Source organism: Hyaena hyaena, unplaced genomic scaffold, assembly GCF_003009895.1.
Source record: "Hyaena hyaena isolate Hyena2069 unplaced genomic scaffold, ASM300989v1 scaffold_720, whole genome shotgun sequence".
NCBI classification, from domain to species: domain Eukaryota; kingdom Metazoa; phylum Chordata; class Mammalia; order Carnivora; family Hyaenidae; genus Hyaena; species Hyaena hyaena.
The window spans coordinates 124,218-151,412 of NW_024081348.1; the positions used below are offsets into that span (position 1 = coordinate 124,218).

The 27,195-nt window shown below is 41.5% G+C and overlaps 1 protein-coding gene across 1 annotated transcript in view; it reads left to right on the top strand.

Moving 5' to 3' along the window:
• The window catches only part of DNAH5 (dynein axonemal heavy chain 5), a 270,172-nt gene that overhangs the window by 53,383 nt on the left and 189,594 nt on the right, over positions 1-27,195 (top strand). The window contains exons 9-20 of the mRNA XM_039217767.1: positions 3,436-3,596; positions 4,793-5,014; positions 7,622-7,759; positions 8,491-8,667; positions 9,627-9,740; positions 10,788-10,895; positions 13,251-13,373; positions 13,926-14,141; positions 17,320-17,427; positions 23,329-23,414; positions 24,421-24,742; positions 25,691-25,897. Coding sequence (XP_039073698.1) covers positions 3,436-3,596; positions 4,793-5,014; positions 7,622-7,759; positions 8,491-8,667; positions 9,627-9,740; positions 10,788-10,895; positions 13,251-13,373; positions 13,926-14,141; positions 17,320-17,427; positions 23,329-23,414; positions 24,421-24,742; positions 25,691-25,897 — 1,982 coding nt within the window. The remainder of the gene's footprint in view (positions 1-3,435; positions 3,597-4,792; positions 5,015-7,621; positions 7,760-8,490; positions 8,668-9,626; positions 9,741-10,787; positions 10,896-13,250; positions 13,374-13,925; positions 14,142-17,319; positions 17,428-23,328; positions 23,415-24,420; positions 24,743-25,690; positions 25,898-27,195) is intronic.

Below are 27,195 nucleotides of genomic sequence, written 5' to 3' on the forward strand. Positions count from 1 at the left end.
GCCACTCTCAGAGCTGACCAGGCCTCTTAATTCCACCTTGGGAGATGGGACAAATGGACAGCAGTGAGGTGTGGTAGGTGAAGCCAAGGTGCCATTTTGTTCTCAAAGAAGGGGGACAGATAATGATGGCTGTGTAGCCTGGGTGTTCTAACTTTATTTGAGATACTCTGTTTTCCTTTTCAGGCTGTGTTGGTAATTGAGGAATAATAAAGTACTTTACATTTTGAGACTTCTTTTCCTTACACGTTAGTTCATTCTATGCAGCGATGTTCTAGAACTTTTTATGGGCATCTGTTTCTTTTCTATATAGGCACCATTTATTTTTAACAGAGGAATTGTTGCCAATAAGCATAATGAGTTTTCTAGTTAAATATCACATTATGTTTATTTTCTACCGACTATGATTCAAATGAGTAATGTGGAATGGCAAGTTGAGTTATTTTCACTTAAGAAAACTTGCAAATCTTTGTGTGGATTCAACTGGCATCTCCCATTCTACGTTTATGTGGATTCATATAACTTTAAAGCCAAACTAGGGACATAAACAAATATATTATGATTACATTAAGATATTATACTCATCTTTTTGTGACCTTTTTGAAGAAAGGTTGGCATACTGTATTGCTGTTGGCATATAGTATGACTCTGCTTTTTTGTTTAAAAACAGGGAAAATTATGCATGCATACTCTGATTGGCATTTTTCTAGAATTATTGCTCTGATATTTTGTGGTCAGAAAATGCATGACACCTTTAAAAAAATTTTTTTAATGTTTATTTTTGAGGGAGAGAGTCAGAGCTTGAGTCAGGGAGGGGCAGAGAGAGAGGGAGACAGAATCTGAAGCAGGCTCCAGGCTCTGAGCTGTCAGCACAGAGCCCGATGTGGGGCTCAAACAAACCCACAAACTGCAAGATAGATCATAACCTGAGCTGAAGTTGGACGCTTCACTGACTGAGCCACTCAAGTGCCCAGAAAGTCCATTACACTTTGAGTGAAAAATCAAAATGATTCGGAAGCTTCGAATTCTATCCCAGTTTGACAAACATAAAGTCAAATAGGATGTTGAGTTCATCCACAAAACACACACTGGGTGAAGTAGATGTAAATGTGACATTGAAGAAGGAAGGTTATGTAAACATAATGCAAATTTATTTTCCTTTCCCGCTCTCCCTTTAAGCCTTCTCAGCGGGACTCGATTAAAATTGAGACCATTCTGGGGCGCCTGGGTGGCTCAGTCGGTTAAGCATCCGACTTCAGCTTAGGTCATGATCTCGCGGTTCATGGGTTCGAGCCCCGTGTCGGGCTCTGTGCTGACTGCCAGCTCAGAGCCTGGAGCCTGTTTCCAATTCTGTGCCTCCCTCGCTCTCTGACCCTCCCCTGCTCACGCTGTCTCTCTCTCTCTCTCTCTCAGAAATAAATAAAACATTAAAAAATTAAAAAAAAATAAAATAAAATTGAGACCATTCCATGACTTTTCTGGAAAAGTACCTATGGTTGCTTCACATTACAAATACTGTCTCTGTTCAGAAACTAAAACTATCCAGTTGACCAAAATGAACTGATATAAAGTTAAGTCTATCCCCCCCTGCCCTCCACCACTTGCCTGCTCCAAGCAGGGATGTCTGAAGGTCGGTATTCGTGGGAGGAGAGAAGCATATGGTCCTCCTCTGCTTCTTCAACTTAATGTTCTGTTCCTGTCCACATTGTGCAAACCACAGCTCTGGCTTGAGGTAGGGCAGAGATGAGAGGGACGAGGTGGCAGGAGAGCTTTGACTCGAGCAGCACTGGCACTGTTGGCTGACCTCGATTCCCCAGGCCCTTGCTCTCATGGGCACTAAGCGGGCGCTGGGGACGGTCGCTGCGCATCCCGCGGTGACGTGTTGTCCTGATGAGGTACATCTGCTGGTTGTCTTTATTGGACAAGTTCACTGTCAGAGCCCCAGTCCTAGTCTCTAGCCCGGCACCGAGGGGGAAGAACTTGGTTGGCGGAGGGGGAGGTTCCTCCAAGAGGCTCTAATCACGGGGTTTTAGAATTTAACCTGCAGTCCATGTCCCTCGCCAGGTCCCTGCCTGGGAACTGTCCTCCCTCCCTGATAACCTCGCCTGAGCTACTGATCCGCTTGGAGAGCTCCAACTTCTGTGGGCCGACAAGGGCACAGTGGGCTAGCTCCGTGGACTTAAGCAGTCCACTCAGTGGGCTATGTGCTTAGATGACCAAAAATAAAATTTCCAAATACCTCCCTCCCTGATAACCTCGCCTGAGCTACTGATCCGCTTGGAGAGCTCCAACTTCTGTGGGCCGACAAGGGCACAGTGGGCTGGCTCCGTGGACTTAAGCAGTCCACTCAGTGGGCTATGTGCTTAGATGACCAAAAATAAAATTTCCAAATAACAATAATGATAATGCTTAATGGCCTAGTATTTTTATGTGCTTTTCTAAGGGCTTTACGTGTATTAACTCACTTAATTCTTACAACAATCGCAGATGCTAGCTTCTAGGGGTATTCTTCAAATTTTTCAGTGGAGAAGACTGAGGCGCAGAAAGACTAAGTAACTCGCCCAAGGTCACATGAAGTGCGGCAGAGACTCACGCCTTGGAGGTCCGACCCTAGAGCCCACGCCATTCATCCCGTCGCTCTCCTGGCTCTACCATGTCCCGACTCTAGCGTAATACTGAGGGGGCTGCAGGGGTCTGGAGTTCTATAGGCAGAGCTGGTTTTTTGATCCCAGTTCTACCACTTGTTGGCTGTGACATGGGACAGGTCACAGCTGCGTTTAGGGTTGTAGTGACTTTAATAATGTAGACCGGGTACCAAGCAGAGGAGCTGACACCCAGCACATGCCGCAGACACTGTTTCCCTCCTCAGCCCTTCTCATTGCCTCTATTGTGGACTCTTGTGGATGGAGATGACTTTTGTAGCTTCACTAAGAATCTGTTATGGACCAAGCTCTCTTATTCCTGTGCCTCTCATTCCTGTGGATTTTTTTTAGTGTTTATTTATTTTTGAGAGAGAGAGAGAAAGAGAGAGAGAGAGAGTGTGAGTGGGGAAGATGCAGAGAGAGGGAGATACAGAATCGGAAGCAGGCTCCAGGCTCTGAGCTGTCAGGACAGAGCCTGCCACAGAGCTTGAAATCACAAACTGGCAGATCATGACCTGAGTCAAAGTCTGACGCTTAACCAGCTGAGCCACCCAGGCGCCCCTCATTTATGCTTTTTTGCTGGAGCAACACTTTTGAAATGAACCTGTGATCTGCAGTCATTCAACTCCTTTTAGATCCCTTCAGGGCTCAGGCTAGAGACTGTCCAGGCAGCAGACCTTCCAGGGCGCCTGAATGAGTCACTGGGACAGTGTTTTAACAAGGAAGCTCATTCCAAGAGACAACCATGTGGACTGTAAGTAGCATTTGTGAAACTAAAATTCTTTTGCATTTGTAGGACAACTTGGCTCTCCTGGGGGAGCGAATCCTCTTTCTGAAAAGATTAAAAAACCTAAGGTGTTTGTGACCGAGGGAAAAGATGTTGCTCTTACTGGAGTGTGTGTATTCTTCATCAGGACTGACACTTCCAGAGCTGTCACCCCTGAGAACATCCACAGGGTAAGGGTCCGGGGCCATCCTTTACCCCAAATGACTCCAAATCACATAAATTCTACCAAAAAAAATCCCTTCCTGTAGAGGTAACCACTGTATTCATTATCTAAAACTACTTTCAGAGAAGTATGTCTAAAATCATTCATAGCAAACAAGAAGACATTACCTTTAAATCTGTTTAGTAAGAGGACTTAATATTCAGTTTTTGAATAAGAATCGATATAACATTATATGTATGTATGTGCATGCATGTGTGTATGTGTGCGTGATACAGTATAAAGTCTTTCCTTTAAAAAATAATTCCCCATGCATTATTTACTTAATGACAAATGTCATACATTTAAAGTAAGATTTATAATAATGGATACATAATTTTATTTTTTGTGTGTGCAGAGTAAAGTGCACATCTCCTCTGCCCTCAGTGGGGGCACTATCTGTTTGGAGCAAATAGACTGGTAGACGTGTCATGTTCTGTTTATTTCATTTCAGGTTTTCATTTTCACGATTGCAATTTAGAATAGTATAAAGCTTAGGTCTTACCAAGGGCATCAAAAAATACTTTACTGGATGGAGAGACTGAATATACAAACAAAGGCCAGAGCACATATAAAGCAGAATTTTGACCCATAACCGGCAGCAACCTACCCAAGGAGCCAACCCTCTTATCTACGAAACAACCCCAGGAGCCGGCCTGTGCCCAAGGAGTCAGATTAGCCGGAAGCCAGCAAAGAAGCCACACAGTAGTTGCTGTAACAAATTGGCCAGCACTGCCCGCACTTGGTTTGTGACTGTTGACCTCCCTAATTTTTGTGTGTACTCCCAGCATACATCTCTGGGGCCAGAGAAAGCCAAATACGCACCCCGCTCGCAGATCACATGGGATGCCCCAATCTTAGGGGCTGCCTCCAGGTCCTCCACACTGGTAGCCTCCAATCAGGATGCCCCTGAAACCTTCCCTTTCCTCCACTAAAGGCTTTCCCACTCCCCCGCCTGCTTCTAAGTGTCTGCGGAGATGCAGGTGAGAGTGGCTGACTCCTGCCATAGCAAGTTCTGAGTAACCAGCTTTTGCTTTTCTCATTCGGTTGGTCTCCATTTACTAATGCAGGATATTTGGTTAATGAACAGCATTCAGAAATGACTAAGAAGCTATGTTGCAACTGGAGATAATTCTTACAGCAGAGAATCTCCTAACTGTGTTCCAGGAGGTGACCTTTAACATGCTAGATCCTGCGGATGGGGGCCTGCTCAACAGTGTGAGGCGTTTGCTGTCGGACATCTTCATTCCCGCTCTCAGGGCCACGAGCCATGGATGGGGTGAGCTCGAGGGTCTTCCGGAAGCATCCAGCATTCAGCAGGAGTTCTTGAGCTCTCTGGAAGGCTTTGTGGGTGTCCTGTCGGGCGCACAGGAGAGTTTGAAGGAGAAGGTAAGAATGAATAAGTTATTCCTTCAAAAGTTATCAGAGGGTGAACAAATCAACATACAAGTGTGTAATGCTTCTGTTGTATGGTCTAATTCCACTGCCTGGCAAATCTTGAAAAAATTTTGTGGGTATTTTTATTGCCCCTCCAAGAGGTGGTGGTAACTAGGTGTAAATTCTTATGGTTTGGAGTGATTAATGCATTAGAAATTTTGGCTATGATGGAGGATTTCATTCAGTCACATCACATGCTTGACTGCAAAGAGAAAACGTAGGAAATGCTTGTGGCATTGTTGTGCATCCTAGGAGGAAAGGAATTTGGAATCAGAGAGTGTGGGGTGTGTGCCCATGCGTGTGCGGGGGTGAGGGGGTGGGTAGGGATGGAGGGAATCCCGAAGATGAGAGAGAAGGAGAGCAGTTGATGTATCTGGATGGAGTGGGTTGGGTCCTATGGTTAAGCCTGTGACCAAAAGGGCCTTTAAGAATAAGTTTGACAGATATGAGATTTAGCTTCCTTAAAATTTGTGCAATATACTGGAAGCCTGTGTTACCTGTCACATGGGGCAGAGGGTGGTGAATGAAAAATCGTGATGGACGACAGCCCTGATCACACATGTATGGGAGACAGAAATGTAGCCTATGATACTGATGGTAGTGTGTTACTCACTTCTCTCCGGAGGAGACTGGGAAGTATTGGGGCCTAGGGGGATGTTGGGGGAGAGAGGCATTAGGCCTTCTAGAGGATATGGGATAGGGGAGTGGAGTAAATTTCATCCAGATGGGAGCCGGATGATTCCACCTAATATCTGAGTTCTATGTGCAGTGAACTCTGATGCAGGCCTATTTACTAAACTGCAAGCTGAAGCAAGTTAAAGTGTTGCTCTCCTTGAAAAAGCAGCGCTTTCAAATGGTTCCACCTCATATTGTGGTAGAGGTATTAGCAAAAGTGGATGGATCTCCACCTAGGAGGGAGGTAGTGTCTCTTCATGAGGAGCCTAGGCCTCCCGGGTAAAACCAAAGATGGCTGCAGAACACGTGGCCGGTGGAAGATGCAGTGTGGGGGAGGGGAGGGGTGGAGGCGGGCTGGGAGGTTCCCCCAGGCGGGCAGCGTGAGCAAGGGCCCAGGGGAGCCGAGGCATGTGCCTGCCCTGCTGGGTCTTCAGAGCCCTGTCGGAGGGTAGCAAAGTGAAAACCACAGAGTGGGGAGGCCAGGTTCTGGGAGGACAGAGTGGTGTCTCCGAGCCCGTGTAGATGGCACAGGACATAGAACTTCTGAGCAGCGGTGGGCATGGGAGCCAGGGCTGGAGGCTGTCAGGTAAGGTTCGAGCTGGCAGCGCTTCATTAGGAAGCCAAGGGAAGGAAACCTTGAGGGGGCGGTCCAGGGGTTAGAAGGTCCCCTTGCAGCAGACCCTCATAGCTGGGGCTCTGCGTCGCCCTGCAGGCGTCTCTGCGGGTCTGAACTCCCCATCTGGTGCCCTTCACTCCCAACCTGCACCATTCACCTGCCACGGCTCCTAGTGAACCCGTTGGTTTTACCTCGTTACCAGGAAGCCCTTAGGGCCCAGCCTTTGTGTTGTGGCTCCTGGGCCATATGGGCAATTGAAGGTGACAAATAACCATGGCCCTTCCTGCTGGCTCTGAACCAGTTGAGAGAATCGTACTAGCTCTATTGTTGCTAAGGGGGATTGGGCCCAAAACCTGAATTTAGGCATTCACAGTGCCAGGCGCACCTTTCCCAGGAGGAAATGTCCTGAGCAAATATGGAGGCCCATTTATCTGTGGGCAGAAATGCGCTAGGTTTCTTTGTCAAGTCAAAATCCAACAAGTCTCCTTCTCTATTCTCTTCCTCCTTCCTCCCCTGAAACGAATCCCTGTGTTTGCCTTTGAACTTGCAAACTATAAGGATGTTATTGGGTAAGGACAGGAGAATCTTTTCATCTGGCTCGTTTCAAAAAAAGAATGTAATGCCTTAGAAAGTACCTTCCCCCAATCAATTTCCTTGAAGCTCTCTCATGTTCTTTGGTTTCGTGAGTTGACTCTTTAATTTCTAAATTCCCTATTAATTCCCCTAATTTGTGATATTATGACTCTTTCTCTTTAGTTCACTCTTCTTGTTTAATGACCCCAAATCAGCGCTCATTCACCTCCAGTGGTGTGCTCAGTTCACAGGGAGGACTGAGCATTATGTATGCTTTCATACATGCTTTCAGAGATCTGTCTTCAGGGAGCAGGGTAGTTTAGAGAAGATCTGTAGATCCTTCTAAGCCCAGGGGTCAACCAGAAGTGTGTGTGTGTGTGTGTGTGTATGTGTGTGTGTGTGTTTTAAAATTAGCACCATCATGGGGTGCCTGGGTGGCTCAGTTGGTTAAGCATCCAACTCTTGATTTCAGGTCTGGTCTTGATCTCATGGCTCATTGGATTGGAGCCCTGTGTCGGGCTCTATTCTGGCAGTTCAGAGCCTGCTTGGGCTGCTTGGGATTCTCTCTCTCTCTCTCTCTCTCTCTCTCTGTCCCTTCCTCTCTCTCTCAAAATAAATAAACATTAAAAAAATGAAATTAGCATCATTTTTTAATTTTTTGCTTCATTTTATTATTTAACTTTTATTTTAATTAGGTGAACCTTCAAAAGTGTGACATATTTGAACTAAAAGCCCTGAAGGAACCGACAGACTACTTGACTCTAGCTAATAACCCAGAGACTTTGGAGAAAGTAGAAGGTTGTATGAGAGTATGGATCAAACAGACCGAACAGGTAATTTTCAGAAACCAAACATCGGCTTCAGATGTCATGTTACTGAACTAGTCAATGGAAGACAGTAGATATCCTTTGCTGTTCCCATTTGCCTAAGTATTTAACACATCCCTCAAAAGGTGAGGCGTTCAATGCAGTTTTAATTTGCAGTCATTAGGTAAGAAGAGATAGTAACAAATTTGAAGAGAGGAAAGCAAGTGACTTTAAATACTTAATGTAAGAAGAAGACTGCACTTTGTCAATTTTTTTTCTCAAGGTGTATTTTACTTGAGAGAGAATCTTGTAGAAGTACAAGGAGTTTTCCAATCAGTGTGCCTTCTGAAAGACTTAACATAAGAACAGATATTTTCAGAAAAATCCCAAGTGACGTGGACAACTAATCAAAAAGTAAGCACCATGAAAATTAACCAACTGAAGGCATGGAGTCTCTCTATTGCTCGAAGAGTATACATTAAATGAATAGTCAAGGAAACGTTCCGAGATCAGGTCCTCCGAACGTTCATTAAAGTTTTTTAAGTAAGTAGTTTTCAATTCGAGCATGTTAACTACACTTTTGTTGAGGGTTTAAAAATGGATACAAGTAAAAGGCCATCACTGGAAGCATGCAAATGAATAAAAAGATATCATGATTCAGATAGCATAATTGATTTATTTCCCTATTTTTTGCCTGCCTGTGACTTTCATACCACCGGCCCTGTTCATGGGTTCATGGTTCTGTGGTGCATTTTCAGGTGCTTGCTGAAAACAACCAGCTGCGTAAGGAAGCGGATGACCTTGGGCCCCGAGCAGAGCTGGAACACTGGAAAAAAAGACTGTCCAAATTTAACTACCTTTTGGATCAATTAAAAAGCCCGGATGTGAAGGCTGTCTTGGCAATGCTTGCTGCTGCCAGGTCGAAACTTCTGAAGGTTGTCAGCCATTTCCTTCTGCTTTATGAAACGGGAATGAACATTCTCTAGGTGTATTTTCATGTCATAGAGTAACTAGAAGCAGAAAAATGTTGTTATACCTTTATGAAAAAACTTTAAGATTGGATAACATTTCCCTTTTATAATTCTGGGTACTATGGACATTACCTTTGAATTAAGAGTATTTGTTGGCTGGTGTGCATGTATGTATATATTATTAGAGAGAATTGCATGTAATTATGATGTAGCATAATATCACGATTATATGTATATTTTGAATTCAGACTAACCAGGAGTTGTAATAACAAAAACTTACTTTGAGTGCATATATATACAGCCTTAGTATATTGGTTCTATATCCCCATGTAACAAATTACCCTAACACTTAGCAACTTAAAACAGCAAACATATATTATGTCCCAGTCTGTGGGTCCGGGATTTGGGGGCAGCTCGGCTGGGTGCCTCTGACTCAGAATCTCTCCCGAGGTTGTAGTCAGGATGTCGGCTCCTCTGAAGCTTACCCCGGGGGGAAGGGAGGGGGGTCTGCCTCCAAGTTGCTCCTGGGGTCATTGCAGGATTCAGTTTCTTGCTGGCTGTTGGCTGGAGTCTTCCTTCAGTTCTTTACCATAGAAAGTATGGGCATGAGGTGCAAAATGGATCCAGGAGCCAGTGGAGGAGGGAAAGTGTGAGTTCAAATGGAGGTGCTGCCCTCTTGATGCTTTGTCCTAGTTAGATTTTATAAGAGAAGGCCTTAAAGAGATACCTTTAAACATTCAGCCAAAAAATTTAAATTGCTCTCCAATGTGGCCATACCCCTCACTCCTGTGGATTCAATTTTCTGTGACATACACAAGATAAACTGAAAGTCTGACACAATGGACTCATGGTGACTCTTAGCAGCATGTTGGAAGTTCCTTTATAATAATTATATAAACATTGCTTTCCTGTCTTGTGCTTAGACTTGGCGGGAGATGGATATTCGCATCACTGATGCAGCTAATGAAGCAAAGGACAATGTCAAATATTTGTACACACTTGAAAAATGCTGCGACCCCTTGTACAGTAGTGACCCGGTGAGTTGAAGATTTCTACTTGCTTAGTCTGCTGATGAACCTTTTGCACTGGCAGAACTGAGTGTGGAGTTTGGTTCATTAATATTACAGTCTGTTGGAAAAGTCTTCAAAACCTCCTTTTACTCTCAAGAAAATTGTTTATGTATACAGTTGACCCTTGAGCAACATGGGTTTGGATGGCATATGTCCACCTACACATGAGTTTTTTTTTCTTATAAATACAGTATATTGCTGAAAATGTGTTTTATCTTTCCTACCATTTTCTTTTCTCTAGCTTATTTGATTGTAAAAATATAGTATATAATACATATAACACAGAATATGTGTTAGTCAACTGTTTATATTATCAGTAAGACTTTCAGTCAACAGTAGGATACTAGTAGTTAAATTCTGGGGGCAGTCAAAAGTTATGCATGAACTTTTAACTACATGGGGATTGGTGCTTCTGACCCCTCATTGTTCAAGGGTCAACTGTACATCTATCTATCTATCTATCTATCTATCTATCTATCTATCTATCATCTATCTATACCTGTCTGTCTGTCTCTCTGTCTACCTATCTATGTATTTATCTGAGATGGATATGCAATATTCTATCTACCTATCTATCTATCTATCTATCTAAGATGGATATGCAATATTATATTTTAAAAGCCTTTATTGTACATTCCAGTTTCCATTAAGTATTGTAATTGACATTCTGGATGATACTCAAAGAAGTGTGGGAAGAGTTATCGGTTGGTGTTTTATCCTTTAACTTTAGGGAGTGTCTGCTTTTATTGATTACAAAATTAACTGTTAACCTTGTCATTAACAGACAGTTAATGTTTCTTGCCTTGAAACAAAACTTGATTAACTGCATATGACTACATAATAAAAATGAAATTACCTTTAAATACATTTATATGGAGTGTTAAGTAATACTTTAAAAACTTAACTAGAAATCTCTTAGCTAATTTTATTCTAATGAAGATTGAATGGTTGTACTATCAGAATTTTGCTGAATTTGGTATTTGTTTCCCTGAAAACTTTTGTGGTGTCTTCCAGGTTTCCATGGTTGATGCTATCCCTACACTTATAAATGCAATTAAAATGATCTATAGTATCTCTCATTATTATAACACCTCTGAGAAGATCACATCTCTGTTTGTAAAGGTAAGTGCATAGCATAGATCCCGTGGTCACTTTTTTTTTTTTCAGTGGTTGATTTTTTGGTAATTAGAAATTACCATATGGACACAATTCAATGTCTATGTATCCTACAATTTAAAAAAATGTAATCTCTCAATAGAGATAGATTTAAGTGTATTTGTGAGGCTGATTCTTGTAAATCATAAAACATTATTTCCTAAAGTAATCATTATAATAAATAATTGTGCTATTTTTTTATTAAAAAAATTTTTTTTAATGTTTATTCAGTTTTGAGAGATGGTGAGAGACAGAGCATGAGTGGGGGAGAGGCAGAGAGAGAGGGACACACAGAATCTGAAGCAGGCCCCAGGCTCTGAGCACAGAGCCTAATGTGGGGCTTGAACTCATGGACTGCAAGATCATGACCTGAGCTGAAGTTGGACGCTTGACAAGTTGAGCCATCCAGGCACCCCAACAATTTATTTATATAATAAAATTTTTTTAAAAGATTGTTTTTGGAATTTCTTTCCCTATGTTATTTAGCACATTATTTATTCTCATTAGGTAAATTTTAATTAAGAAAAACTATATTTAACTGGCTTTCTCATGCTTTATATTTTATGTGCCGCTTTTCCAAATTTATTTGATGCCACAGTTGTTTACTTGGTGGTATTAGAACAGTAATCATGGCCATAAACGCCACTTGCAACATTTCAGTAACCTAAAGCTATTACAATGATTCTGCCAAAAAACATAACGATGTTTAAACCTTATGTCCTAACTCGTAAGCCTTTATGGTGAGCGCTGTTCCCTTTCCCATTTTGAACAGTCTCTAAGAAGTAAATGACTTTCATCACCAAGGTGAAAATTTTAAACGTTGTGCTAAAATAGAAGCATTTCCTCCTCATCAGGACTTGTGTTATGAATGCCTAACAGAGTAGGAGGCAAGGTTCTCCTTGGGAAGAGGCACATCCAGCCTGAGAATTGGACAGGAGACTCCCTTTCCTCTGCCCTCAGGCAGGCAGTTCAGGTAGAGAGAGGGCAGAAATCCATGAGATTCTTGCTCCACTTCTTCCCACGTTAAAAGGACATATGAAGGTCGTGAGGGATATTCCCTGAGAAGGAGCCTCAAAAGTCAGTTTGTGTCATCGCTCCAGGCTTCATGCATAGTATCTGCAAGGCTTGTTTTTGAACAAAATTATGAAACCATTGTTTATCTAATTTTTAAGAGCCTTTCATTACGGACATTTCGAGACAGGTCCAAAAAGAAAGAGAATTGTACACCAGCCCCGCCCGCCCCTGCAACGTCCCCATCACCCAGGTTCTGTCTGCACGCCACCCATCTTGTCCCACGCCCTCTTCCAGCCTTTGCACTGCACGTCTCAGACATCATGACATTCCATGCATACACAAGTCATCTGCTTTTCCTTTTAAATTATAAAGAAAATCACAAGAAAATTCTGAAGAAGTTTTTATTTTACAGTTTGGAGGGGTGGACAAAAAGTTAGTGGTTACGGATGTCAGCTTGACTTTTTTCTCTGTTGCTTCTTCTCCTTTTTGACATTTATGCTAAAGCTCCTGGTGTCATGAAATGATCAGGGTGGACAATCCTTTGCATGGCACTTGGAGACTGTGAGTTAATGTTAGAGCAGCCTTCCTAAGGAGACCGCGGGACTCTCAACAGCTTTCAGACAGGGAAGTGAGTCCTCTCCTGGTTGGTTGAGACGTTCATCCTGAAGAAACAAGGGGGCCCACATTGCTGACTGGCCACAGTGCTTCCGATTCTGTGATTTCACCAACGATTTTGACAGTACATATTATAATAATAACAAATGGAAGCAGAGAGTAGAAGGGGGTTGCCAGAGGCCGGGGAGTGTGGGAAACGGGGAGAGACTGGTTGAAAGCTACAAGTCTCAGTTATAAGGTGAAAAATTCTGGGGCTCTAATGCACAGCATAGAGACTATAGTTAATAATACTTGTATTGTGTACTCAAAAATTGGTAAGAGACCAGATCTGAAGTCTTCTCAGAATGCGCGCATGCACGCGCACGCGCGCGCGCACACACACACACAGTGGTAAACTGTGAGGTGGTACATGTGTTAACTTGATTGTGGTAATCATTTCACTCTGTATATGAATATCAAGGATCATGTTGTACACCTGAAATAAAGACAAATTTTGTTTGTCACTTATACCTCAGTAGAACTGGGGTAAAAAAGTGTTAGTGCTGGATCATGGTTGTGATGGAAAAAAATAAACCTAATGTTGAGTTCGCAGATCGCACACCCTGAGAGGCAGAGGAGTCAAGGACCCTCTAGACCAGTTTGTGAGTGATGGCTGTTTTACATACTTAGCACCATTTTATTGGGAAATTCCAGGTGACGAATCAGATGATATCTGCATGTAAAGCCTACATTACCAACAATGGGACTACATCCATCTGGAGCCAGCCTCAGGGTGTGGTTGTGGACAAGATATTATCTGCAATTAAACTCAAGGAGGTAACAGTCAGCTTAATAACACATTTAAATAATGTTTTATTAATTTTATGTTTGTGCCGATGCATCTTAAATCATTTAGCAGTTATATTATTGATTGCTCAAAAGAATTCTTCTTGTAAAAGAGTAATTCTTTATTGTTAAGAAAATTGAATGTTAATAAATCTGCTCTCAACGTTTATTCATTTATTCTGCTGTTTTGGGAACCTGTTACATCCCAATCCCACACTCCGTCCCAGAAATACAAAGATGAGGTAGTTTCATTAGTTTCTTGAGGATTAATGGGAAGCTGGACACAGAGTTAGGCTACTCTTAACACAGTGGGATCAAGTGGAAAGGCTGTGCCTTTGAGTTACCTCATAAATAATTAGGGATTTGCTAGATTGGGAGTTAGGAAGAGATGGCATTGCCAGCTGAAGAATGGGCATGTACAAAGGCATGACGCTGAAAGGGTTTGCAGTTTCACCCTGAATTGACAGCTTCTTCCACTGGAGAGAATAAGGTTGACAACCTGGGCTATGTTTCCCTTCTAATATTTTGGTTTTTAATTTTAAGGAGTACCAGCGCTGCTTTCACAAGACAAAACAAAAGCTTAAACAAGATCCAAATGAGAAACAATTTGAATTTAGTGAGATGTATATTTTTGGGAAATTTGAAACTTTCCACCGACGACTTGCCAAGATAATAGACATCTTTACAACCTTCAGGACGTACTCAGTCCTGCAAGATTCTAAAATTGAAGGACTGGAAGACGTGGTCACTAAATACCAGGTTCTGTACTTTATTTTCTATTTTTGTTTAAAGATTTTATTTATTTTTTAATGTGATGTCTACACCCAACATGGGACTTGAACTCAACCCCAAGATCAAGAGTTGCACACTCCACTGACTGAGCCAGCCAGGCGCCCCCGAGGTTCTGTACTTTAAAACTAAATATGCTACCCTTACCCATAACTAAAACTTTAATATCTTGTGCAAATATCTATATTTAGAATAATTCAAATAATCAGTCTGTAATGTTAGGTGTAAGCTCGAGGCCTTTGAACAATAAAGAAATTAAATCTATTTGAGAATTGTGTAATGGTGCTAATATGTTCTTCTCAGGTATGTGATTATGAGAATGACTTCCCAATAGTCTAAAATTAATCATCATTAGTAAGAGCATTTTCATTAGTAGCACAAGAAAAATGTTTAAATATAACTTATTCTTTCATTTATTCATGCAGGAAATATTTAATGAAGCATATGCTGTATGTCAGGCACTAACACGCTGAGTTCTGAGTGCATTTCATTATGGCTGCATTTAAGTATTTTATTTGGATGTCTGTTAGCAAAATAAAAGGGATCAGATTTTAATTTAGCCTGACAGTTTCTAATTGTTTTGATTTTTAACTGCTTTATCTTGTGAGGGTTTTGTAACTAATCTTAGTTTTTAAAGCAGGCTTAGTGACCTAATAATGTTTTGAAGATCTTTAAAAAACAATTTACAAACAAAATGGGTTTTGAATTCTTGGTCTTGATATAGTTGAGCTTTTCTTGTTTGGGGACAGTGATATTAAAAGCTAATTTTTTTTCGTACTTGAATTTTAAAAGAATCATAAAATTTACTGCCGCACATTGGTTTTAGTACTCAAACAGTTTAGTCTAATATAAGGAATCTTTTTGATTTCCTGAGTAGACCAGATTTTAGGAGAGAAAGAGAAAAGACCTTTTTTATATAGCAGGAAACATTTTAGGTGGGCTGGGTGTTATCTGCTGGGTGGATAATCTATATCTGAAACTGACAGTTTTGCGAGACAAAGACGGAATATGTTCATTTACTTTTCAGCTTGGAATTTATTTATTTTCTATTCTTAATGAAAAAATAACTTTGGAGCATATTTCAAGGTTTATTTTTGAAGGAGAAGTTGAAGTATACATCTAAATGCAGATAAAGACTGTTCTAACCTGATAAAAATACTGGGAAGAGAAATTGTTCTGAAAATCTAAAGTGAAATACTGATTAAAATGGATGTACCAGAGGATAGTGAGATAAAATGTAGATGGTGCATGAAAGCATCAAGTAAGATTTTTATGTGTTTAGTACCAACGTTAGAAGCTCAAAATGGTGACCATGGAAGTGAAACTGAGGCTCCTTCTGTCAAGTCCTGTCCACTCCTCCTGCTTCCTCACCTGATTCTCTTCTCCTTTGATGTTCTCCAGACACAGGTCATTTCAGTTCAGTCTACTTTAGGACTTATAGAGCTTTTTTCTGGAAAGTTCTGCCTCTGGACCATCACATGGTTTTTCCTTCTTGGACTCTAGATCTTTATTTAAATGACCCTTTCAGTTAGGTTTTTCCCTGAACCCTGTTCCTTTCAATCACTCAATTTCACATTGTTCATTTTATCACTGTGTGAAATCATCCTGTCCACTTACTTGTGGTTTACGTAGATTCTGACCCTGTCCCCCACCAAGGCTGAGGAGGTTTTCCGAGGGCAGGGACATTTGTTTGCTCTGTTCGTTCCTGTGTCTTCAGAGTTCACTAGCATATAATAGGTGTGCAATAAATACCTGTCAAGTAAATGGTATACTAGACTGAGTTGGATTAGTTGGTTTATGGCCATGATTAATCAGTTTATCAGCTTAATACGCTTAAGTGACCATTAAATCCAATCAGAACAGAATTTTCTAAGGACCTCAAATCTTTTTTTTTTTTTTTTTGCACATTAAAATGGAGTAATGCAGTGTTTCAATGCCTCTTTTGTACATTGCTCATAACATGATGGATGGCGCCATATGTATACAGTATCTACATAGAGCTAATTTTGTAGTTATATAGCATGAAAGAGTAGGTTGTTTTAATTAGTAAACTTGATTCAAGGAGTTATGCAGTTTATACAGTTGTCTGTTGAGAGATTTCAATTGATGTTTAAATGGAAATGACTTTGAAGAGGAGGTGATGGAAGGAGGCCCAACTTTCTTCATAAAAATTATATGCCTGTGTCAACAATGTGGGCACCTGAGTGTGAGCATGGCTTAGTACCTGGTTAAGAATGATCATAGAGCATTATAGCTCATTATTCTGAGCAAACAAAACTTAGGATAATAGTATTCTCAAGGAGACGAGGCTCCTGATTTATACTTTCATAGTCCCAGGCTGCAGCTTTGCGGGGGGGGGGGGGGGGGGGGGGGGGGGGGGGGGGGGGGGGGGGGTGGGAGGGGGAGGAAGTAGTCATTCTGGGGACTCTTGAAAGGGTAGATTGCGGTTTGATGTTTTATTTAAGACGTGAGGCTTAGAAGACAGTTTTTCATCTGTAAGATATTACAACTATTTTTGTCCCAGGTTGTTTGCCTTCTGTTAGTGCTATTTACTTTCTGAGAAGATTTAAGCTTTTCAATGAAAAATGGTCTAGTAAATTCTACTCTGGACTTTTTTTTAAAAAAATGATTTCGGATGTCATTAGTAAGAAATTAAAAAGAAATTTTCTTTAATGTTTTTATTTATTTTTGAGAGAGAGAGAGAGAGAGACACAGAGAGAGAGAGAGAGGAAGACACAGAATCTGAAACAGACTCCAGGCTCTGAGCTGTCAGCACAGAGGCCTGATGTGGGGCTTGAACTCACAAACCATGAGATCATGATCTGGGCCGAAGTCAGGCCCTCAACCGATTGAGCCACCCAGACACCCCAGAGAAATTTTTAGAGAAAACACCTCTTCTGCTTTTCAGATGTGGTTTTATTTTATATTTTTCTTCATGAAATTGCTTTCTAAAGGATTTCTCTGAATGCACTCGGCAAGATTCTATTGCCTGGATAAGCATTAAGCAATGTGAATACTTAAAGAAATAAAGCTCCTTTTAACTTGATTTTTGGGGGATGATTATACAGATTCTACATTTAAAGGTCCCGTTTAATTAAGTGATGCAAGAATGTTGAAATAATGTCTTATTTCTTTCATAACATTTCAGAGTATTGTTGCCACCATAAAGAAAAAGGAATATAATTTCTTAGACCAGAGGAAAATGGATTTTGACCAGGATTATGAAGAGTTTTGCAAGCAAACTAATGACCTTCACGTAAGTTGTATAATAAAATTCCTGTTGACAGTCGTGTGTTTATTTTTTCCCTTCTGTATAATGTTGTTACTAATCATTAACCATTCAGAAGGGAGAGGAGGCTTCATCATAGAGGTGACCGATTGCAACCTCAGCCTGCATTTTGTGATTTCACATTAATAATTGAAGGCTCTTTTTCACGGATTAAAGGGTCATAAATATAGCTTTGGATAATGATCTGTAATCATAGACTTCTTCAATGTCTTCCATCTTAGTTGTTAGAAAATTAACTTTCGTTTCCTGTTGAAATGTGGACTTATCAGAATATAGAAATTTGTTTCCGTTTGTTTGTTACTTTATAGCCATGATTAGGACCAACTGTCTGCGGGATTGCAAAGCCAGGGTTGCAGCTGGCTTTAGAAACAGGGATGCCAGGACCCACTCAGCACCTGGAGCCTCTTGGGCTGCAGTCCCTCTCTCTCTTCCTATCCCTCCCCCGCCACCTCCCCTGACCAGCCATCTTGACTTCCAGCCCTATGGGCAGTGAATGGATTTTAGCGGCTTCTGAGAACATAGCAGTACCAGCCCAGCTTCAAGTCCCTGAAGGAAAGGGTTGGGTTGGACAGTTCTAGTGGAGTGTCTAGCCCTGGACCTGTCACCTATGAGTTATGTGGTAAAAGAAGGGGGGTCAGTGTCTGTGTGTGTTGGGGGGGGGACGCTGTGTTTGTTATCAGAGGAGAAGACTCAAGGAGGGTAAGGGGAAGATGACCGCATCGGTGTCTTCCATAGTTCATATTCCGACTTCTTTTCATCCTGATGAAGTCCAAAGTGCATGCAGTTCTGATTTTAAAAGGAAAATGACCATTCTGTTACTTCTTTTCCAAAAGTTCTGTTTTGAAGTCAATTCGTACACTTCAAGGAAAAAGAGCTCTCTGCAGGGTGGGTTCAATGGTAAAAGGAATCATAACAAAATGAGCTAATTCTACATGTTGGGTACTGTCCTGAGCACTTTATGGGTGTTAATCAACTAAGCATCACAAGAATCCTATAAAGTGGGTGCTGTTGTTACCCTCATTTGCAGAACGAGAGAAAGGCACAGTGAGGTTGAGTGACTTGCCCAAAGATAACAATTGGTAGAGTTGGGATTAAATCCAGGCAGTCTGGCTCTAGGATTCAAGTGTTTAACTATTATACTAGAAGAGATGTTTCGGTTGATGGGAAGATATAGTGCCTATGATAATTTATGCAATGACCTTGTTTGGAGGGCAGTTAGACATAAGGACGATGGAAAGTGATGGGCAGGGGCCCTGCTGGTTCCCTGCTCCGGCTGCCCCTCCCAGCATTTTAGGATCATACTGGACTTCAGTAACATGTGCTGGGGGTGGGGGGTGGGGGGGTGGCGGGGGAGGGGACAGAGGTGGACAGCGAACACCCTGAGGGCAGCGGTTGCGTTCATTCCTCTTTGTGTCTCTACGGCACCTCACCTAATTGGGAGAGAGCGTAAGGAATGCTTGCCAAACTAATGTGTGAGCAATGAATTAATAAGAACTAGATTTACTGCAATTAAACAAGCATTTACTGTACATCAATTAATGACTATGCTTCTCTACTGTGGGTTATAAATACAGAAATAAATCAGGTAGATTTGCCCTCAGAGATCACAGCCAGACAGAGGCAGACATGTGATACGGTTAAAATATAAGCACATACGTGTTAGAATAATGAGTGCCTTACTTAAGGAAGGGCAGGTAGTGGCTAAAACGACCAACTATAAAAGTGTAATATTCTGATATTGTGCCTGGGAAGAGAGGATTCAGAGATGAAAAGACATATTCCAAAGAGGTCCTAGGGCAACTTCCAGGGAGCACAGGCTAGTAACACAGGTAGGATTTCGTAACTGCGGTGACCCGTGAGGATAGGACGCGAGGCGAGGAGAACAATCCGTCTTCTGCTTGGCTGGGGCTTGCAGAGGCTTCCGAGAGGAGGCTGATGCTGCAACAGACATGGGTGGCGGCTGCCAGAGGGGCAGGGAAGCCTTCTCAAGACGGTGCTTACCTTGTCTCATACCAAGAATATAATATATAAATGTCCTGTGGCCTGGTTTGAAAGCATTAGTTATAGATTACTAGTACCTATTCTCATTAAAAAAATTTTTTTTAATTCAACACTATTATTTATCTCATCTTACACCTCAAGCGTAGTCTACTTGTCTCTTTGGTTGAATGACCAAGTTTCCTTTGACTTCTTTGTCTCTTTCTCCATTAAAAAAAAAAGATTTATTTATTTATTTTAAATTTATTTTTATAATTGCTCATGTATTTGCCTTTATTGAGATCTTTATTTCTCCATATGATTTTAAGGTACACACACACACATATATATATTTTTTTTTATAGTGACAAGATTAAGATTCTTTTAAAAAATATAATTTATTGTTAAGTTGGCTAACATACAGTGTATACGGTGTGCCTTTGGCTTTGGGAGTAGATTCCCATCATTCATCACTTACAACACCCAGTGCTCATCCCAACAAGTGCCCTCCTCAATGCTCAAAACCCATTTCCATGTCCCTCCTCCCCCCCAATCAACCCTCAGTTTTTTCTCTTATGGTTTGCCAAGATTTTTATTTTTAAGTAATCTCTACACCCAACGTGGGACATGAACTCACAACCCTGAGATCAAGAGTCACATGCTTTACTGACTGAGCCAGCCAGGTGCCCCTCCATTCTCTTTCTCTTAACTAGCCCCTTTTCTCCTTTATTTATTATTATATTTATTATTTTTATTTTTTATTTCTTTTTTCTTTAAAAAAATTTTTTTTTAATTTTATTTCTGAGAGAGAGAGACAGCATGAGCAGGGGAGGGTCAGAGAGAGAGGGAGACACAGAATCCGAAACAGGCTCCAGGCTCTGAGCTGGCTGTCAGCACAGAGCCTGACGCAGGGCTCAAACCCACAAACTGTGAGATCATGGCCTGAGCCGAAGTCGGACGTTTAACCGACTGAACCATTCAGGCACCCCGATTTTTTTGTTTTAGAAAGAGAGAATGTGAGCAGTGGAGAGGGGCAGAGGGAGAGAGAAAGAATCCTGAACAGGCTCCCCGCTCAGTGCGTTGCCTGATGAGGGGCTGGATCGTATGATCCTGGGGTCATGACTGGAGCCAAAATCAAGAGTCAGACACTCAACAGACGGAACCACTCAGGAGACCTGCCTTTCTCCTTTAAATTACTCACCGGTTCTCACTGAATTCAGCCCTTATCTTATAAAATCAGCATGAAAACACTGACCTTACTACAGCTCTGGGTGGAGTTGGGCGCAGAGGTGATGAGCTGTGGAGACAAGAGACAGAGGGGACCAGTCGCTGTGGTGTCTCCAGGATAAAGACTGGAACCAGGCATGGGTGGTGGTGTGGTGGTGGTGGTAGCACCTGAGTGATTTGGATCAGGGTTGTGCCCAGGGGATCAGAGCCTGGAATCCTGCCCAGGTTGAGGGTTCATGCAGGTGCTAACAGGTCAAAGAGAGGGAATGCCTTGGAACCAGCTGAGCCGTTAGAAGTCTAGGAGGCAGAGAGAGATGTCAACTCATCCTTCTTTACTAAATACTGCCTTACGCTGCCTGCTAGACTTCTAACGGCTGGTGGCTCACAGTCAGTCTTTAAGAGAAGACGGAGGAGGACCTGAGAGCCCAGAACTCATAAGAGGACTAGTACGAAGACTCCTTGGCCACATTCCACAAAACTCTCAGAATGGGCCTAAGGATGAGGGAAAAGAAGACTAATTCAAGGTCTTAAATATTCATACAGAGCGTAGCACAGGTTTCTGTGAAGCTACAGGGTAGGAAAGCAAAGAAAACCAGGTGCAAGTGTTAGGGCGCAGTAAAATTGCTTCTGTCTATAGTTCTAGAGAGGTGATGGAGGCATTGCAAATATTCTAGTTGTGCATGGCTTATACAGAGTTTTTTTTAACGTGGTGACAACATTTGAATGTTTGTTTAGTTAGGGTAACTATTCTTTAGTGCAGGACAATTTCTCAATCCTAGGATGTGGTCGTTGCAGAAGAAATAACATCATTTAATATACGTAATATATAATATATATCATCATTTAATATATATATACATATATATGTGTATATATATACACACAGTTTTAGCAGGAGTAGTGAGAAGTATTGAGAGCAAGAATATGTTGTGATAGGTGTCGTGATCCTTCAGCTTTGGGGCTTTGCTGAATGGAGCAGGGAGCGCCCAGGTAGCAAAGTCTCTTCAAGCGTTATGTTTCCAGTGGTGTTTTGGATATTTCCAACTGGTCTTGCCAAATTACTCGTACTCATCTTGGTACTCATTCTCACTGCATATGCAACTGGCTTCCCCGTTTTATCACCGTGCAAGTTAATGAGCCCTTTAGAATTGTAGAGGCTCAACATTTTCGTCTGGGAAAACTGAGGAAAAAAAGAATTGCTTGGACCTTTACCTTGAAGAATGAGATAGAAAATAATGAAATAATTTTTCTGTCTTTAATGAACTCAATTTAGATTTTAACGGCAACTCTACTAAATCTGAGAGTGACCAAAAATGAATCATGTACTTCATTTTTTTGGTGCAATTTTTTTTTTTTGATAAAATTGTACAAATAATGTAAGATGTGTGAGGGTCTCAGGACAGCCCATAATGAAGATCATTTTGGGAAATCGATTTGAGGGCTTAATGAAAGACGTATTTCTTTCTTTTTTTTTTTTTTTACAAATAGTTTATTGTCAAATTAGTTTCCACATAACACCCAGTGCTCATCCCCACAAGTGCCCTCCTCCATGCCCATCCCCCCCTCCCCCCCACATCCATCAGTCCTCAGTTTTTGTGAAAGACGTATTTCTTAAAACTTTGGTATTTAAGTCATTCCTTTTGAAATGCTTAGGAATTATTTACTAATCTCTTTTTCTGTAGTGGCTTTACAGCCCTGGGATGTGAAGTGTTTCTACAGAGTGGTTTTGCTTTCCTTCTGCTGGGGCCCTGGTGGTTTGGCTATTCCAGACTAGCTGTTATATTAATTTCTTGGGTTAGACACCCCCCGCCCCCCATCTCAGACCCCTCTTTTAGGTTTGGTACAGACATAGGATTTCATTTGCTCTAGGGGAGGGATCAGCAAACTATGCCCAAAGCCAAATCCTCCCTGCCTCTTTGTGGATTGCCAATGGCAGCCTCTGCACATGGTGGTAGGTGAGTGGCTGTGAAAGACACCTATGTCCCACAAAGCTGAAAACAGTTACTGTCTGGCCCCTTACAGAGGAGGTGTGGGATCCTGATCTAGGGGGCCTGACTCATCCATTCATGGCTCTGGGCACATGGCAAGCCCCCTTGCTGTTTTCTCTACCTTGTGAACAGAATTATTGCTTGGCCTGGGCCACATTTCAAGGGCCGTGGCTTTCTGCAGCCATCTGTTGAGAGTGTTAGGACCCCACAGCTTCTCTACCCACATTGTGATAAAAACCCCACGTCCTGCCTGCCCCCCCGCCCCCAGCCCTGTATGTGACCCAAGCCCAGGGAGCCTGACATGGTGCCAGCTTCCGTAATTGCCCTGGCTTTCAAGACCCTCTTTGTTATGGTTTCTGGGCATTTATCTTTCAAACTCAGGGGAGTGTTACATTTTCTGTTCTGATTTGTCCTATATTATATGTGTTCATAGAGAATGGGGAACTCTTTTGTCTTGTTGCTAAATAGGACTTTTTTTCTCAATAATATTATAATCATTTATGGTGAGAGCTGCTGGCTCACACCTATGTGGTGAGCAGCGGGTAATGTGCAGAATGGTTCAATCAACATGATGTACATCTGAAACTAAAAAACGCATACCCTAAAAAAATTAAAATAAAGAGGACTTTTTCCAGTGTGAATTCGCTGTTTACAATCAGATTTTATTCTATTGTAGAACGACTTGCAGAACTTCATGGACATTACATTTGAAAAGATTCAAAACACAAATCAAGCTCTAAGTATGTTAAAGAAATTTGAAAGGTAAAAATTTGAAACAGATTCTATTCTATCTTCTAAAACTGGAGTCATATGAACATAGTTTAGCTTATTTCATTATTATTAATTATTATTTCATATTTTAAGGGGAAGAAAATCCTTTCTTGACAATCTGCATAACAAGGTCAGAGTTTTTAAGTTCTTCGATGGTTAAAAGTTTGTTGTATTTCCTGTTAGCTTTGGAGTACCATGTGATTGCCTATCATAATATTACTTAATGTTTAAGTAATTTGAAAAAATTCTTACCGGGTTAATGGTTTTGCTTATATTTTAAGGATTTATACTTTTTTTTTTTAAAGTAAACTCTACATCCAATATGAGGCTTGAACTTGTGACCCTGAGATCAAGAGTCACATGCTCTACTGAGCCAGCCAGGCACCCTGATACTATTTTTTAAAACCATTTTATTGAGATAATGGATGGATTGATACTATTTTGATTTTTTAAGTATGCCAACTAAATATCTCATTCTTTTCCATTACCATATTTTTAAAAAATGTTTATTTATTTATTTTGAGAGAAAGAGGAAAGTGAGCGGGGGAAGGGCAGTGAGCGAGGGAGAGAGAGAATCCCAAGCAGGCTCCACAGTGTCAGCACAGATCCTGGTGTGGGGCTCGATCCCACGACCCTGGGATCATGGCCTGAGCCAAAATCAAGAGCCAGATGCTCAACAGACTGACTCACTCAAGAGCCCCTCCATTGCCGTATGTTTTAAAATGAATCTTTTTTAAAAAAGTTTATTTATTTTGAAGGAGAGAGACAGGCAGAGAGAGTGCACAGTGGGGGAGGGACAGAGAGAGAGAGAATCCCAAGCAGGCTCTGCACTGTCAATGCAGAGCCTGATGTGGGGCTCAAACTCATGAACCATGAGATCATGACCTGAGCTGAAATCAAGAGATGCTCAACTGACTGAGCCACCCAGGTGTCCCAAAGGAGATTGGTTGATATCTTCTCATTAATTCAAACCATTCACTTTTTGTTTTTTTATCAGTTTGAATATACCTAATCTTGGTATTGATGACAAATATCGGCGTATCCTAGGGAATTATGGGGCTGACATCGATATGATCTCCAAACTGTATACAAAGCAGAAATTTAATCCTCCTTTGGCTCGAGATCAGCCTCCCATTGCTGGGAAGATCTTGTGGGCCCGACAGCTCTTCCAGAGGATTCAGCGACCAATGCAGCTTTTCCAGCAGCACCCAACTGTGCTACAGACGGCAGAAGCCAAGCCTGTGATTCGCAGTTACAACAGGGTGGCCAAGGTCCTCCTGGAGTTTGAAGTTCTCTACCACAGGGCATGGCTTCAACAAGTGAGTCTACCTGTGTGCTCTTCAAAGACGTCTTCACTGCCAGATCAGTGGGACACCCTCTGTTAGCATGGGACACTTTTCTTCCTGTAGGAAGTTGAATTTGTGGGTATTTCCTAAGACAGGTTTGGTTGATGTAGGTAAGCAAAGAGTATCAAAGTGTCCATGAAGAAAAATAATGATTGATTTTGAAAAAAAATTATAAGCTAGGTAACAGAAACTCATTTTTATTTAATTTACAAACTCCTAAGGGAGAAAGAAGATCCTGCTTATTGGTTCTTTTACCTAGTTGATTAGGATTTCTGACTTTTTTCTATCCATTAAGTTCCTTAATGTGTCATTAAACACTAGTATGTCTCTGTTAAATGAAGTCTTACATTTTCTTCGGTTATATTAGGTCCATCAAATTGTATTCCATACCTTACCAACACTTGTATGTCTTTGTAGATTGACGGGAAGTATCTCAGAGGATAAAATTCAACCTTACAGGGCCTCTAAAATAGTATCTCATTTTCCTGGTTTAGCTTTTGGTGCCTGAGCCAGTAGCAGAGATGTCTCCAGGGTGGTATTCATAGTTTTCCGAGATAACTAAAACTGAGTGTAGTAGGTTTAATGAACCTTTTATTAGGAAAAAGAATGCATTAGGCATGAGGGTATCAGGGAGCGAAACGGGTTTTGAGAAGCCACCAGTACTGCAGTGTCCACTTAGCTGTTGGGTGTGAGAGAGTCATGTCCCAGGCATTTTGTCAGATTGACTACATAGCATCACTACCAAGAGCTTGAAGACACTTTTCTGAAAGTGACCTTAGAAGAAAAGTGTTGTCTTTAGTTTGAGAAGCTCAAATCCAAGGAAGAACACTTACTGGTCGTCTTTCCCAGAAATGACTGAGCTAGACCCCTGGCGTAGGCACTGAACTTTCTAATAGTCAAAATGTTGATCTCTTGACACAGATTGAAGAAATTCACATAGGACTTGAGGCATCTTTATTGGTGAAGGCTCCAGGCACGGGGGAATTGTTTGTAAACTTTGACCCTCAGATATTAACCTTATTTAGAGAGACGGAGTGCATGTCACAGATGGGTCTGGAAGTGTCACCATTTGCGGCTGCCCTGTTCCAGAAACGGGATGTATACAAAAAGAACTTCAGTAACATGAAGGTATGGCCCTTTAATTTTTTTCCTCTTTCTGGCTGGCCCCAGTTTGCATTTAAAAAAAAATATGGTGGTGTGTCACTGTTGAGGGATAGTGTGCCCAGGATGACTGCGATGGAGATTGAGAGGGAATGTGACTGTGTGGCAGGTTGAGGCCAGCTCATCACCGATCTCTCGTCAACCCAAGTTATACATTTGAATGCATCACGAAGCCATTGCAGGAATTCAAGCAGGAGGGAAAAGCATGATATATTTTATGATAAAAATTGTTCTTGCTGCTGCATAGAGAATAGGCTTTAAGGGGACAAGCGTGTTAGTGTGAAGGCAGGGTGCAGGCTGTTGTGCTGGTTCAGGATGGAGATGATGGTGGCTTGAAATAGGGTGGCAGCTGAGTAGTAGATCAGTGGATTAGAGAAGAATTGCCAATAGGCAGGTTATGAGAGAACTCAAGGATGATTCCTTTGCTTTTGGTGCAAGTGACTCAATGGATTTACTAAAGTAGGGCGATTATATATTGCTGTGTAGGTCATATTCTTGTACAGCTTGTTCAACAACATGCAATGGCCCCAGATGAAAGTTCCATTTATGGAGATGATGAAAGCTGGATCTAGTGTATTTTGGAGGACAGGAGGAAATCAATAATTTCCATCTCAAGTATAAGATGATTTTTAGAGATAGAAGTGGAAGTATTATCCATGCAGATAGATATGAAAGTCTGGAGTTGAGGGGAAGAGTCAAAGTGGAAGGCATAGTTTTGAGAGTTTTATTTTTATTAAATTTTTTTTTTAGTTTTGAGAATTTTAAGAATATAGTTGGTATTTAGTGGTGCCTGGCTGGCTTTGTGGGAAGAGCATAAGACTCTCGATCTTGGGGTTGTGAGTTCAAGCCCAACATAGGGTGTAGAGATTACAAAAAATAAATAAACTTAAAATATAGTTGGTGTTTAACATCATTGTCTTGGATGAGATCTCCAAGGGAGAGAAAATAGATAAAGAAGAGCAGAGGTCCTACGCTAAGCACTGGGTTGCCCCGATATTAATGGGTGTGACAGAAGAGGCCAAGTGTGCAACATGAGTAACTGGTAAGAGTAGATCTTTCGCCAGGTTTGGAGGACCCCCTCAGATGTTGCAGAGTTATTGTGCTGAATATTTAACAGAGCTCTCAGGCTTCCACAGATATGCCAAAGTAGTTGAGAGCTTGTTTTCTTCGTCTGTCCCTTTGCATATAGTTCAAACAGGAAAGAAATGAGCCCACACAGACTAATAGTTATGAGACTAGATTCTAAAGCCATTTTGATCTGGATA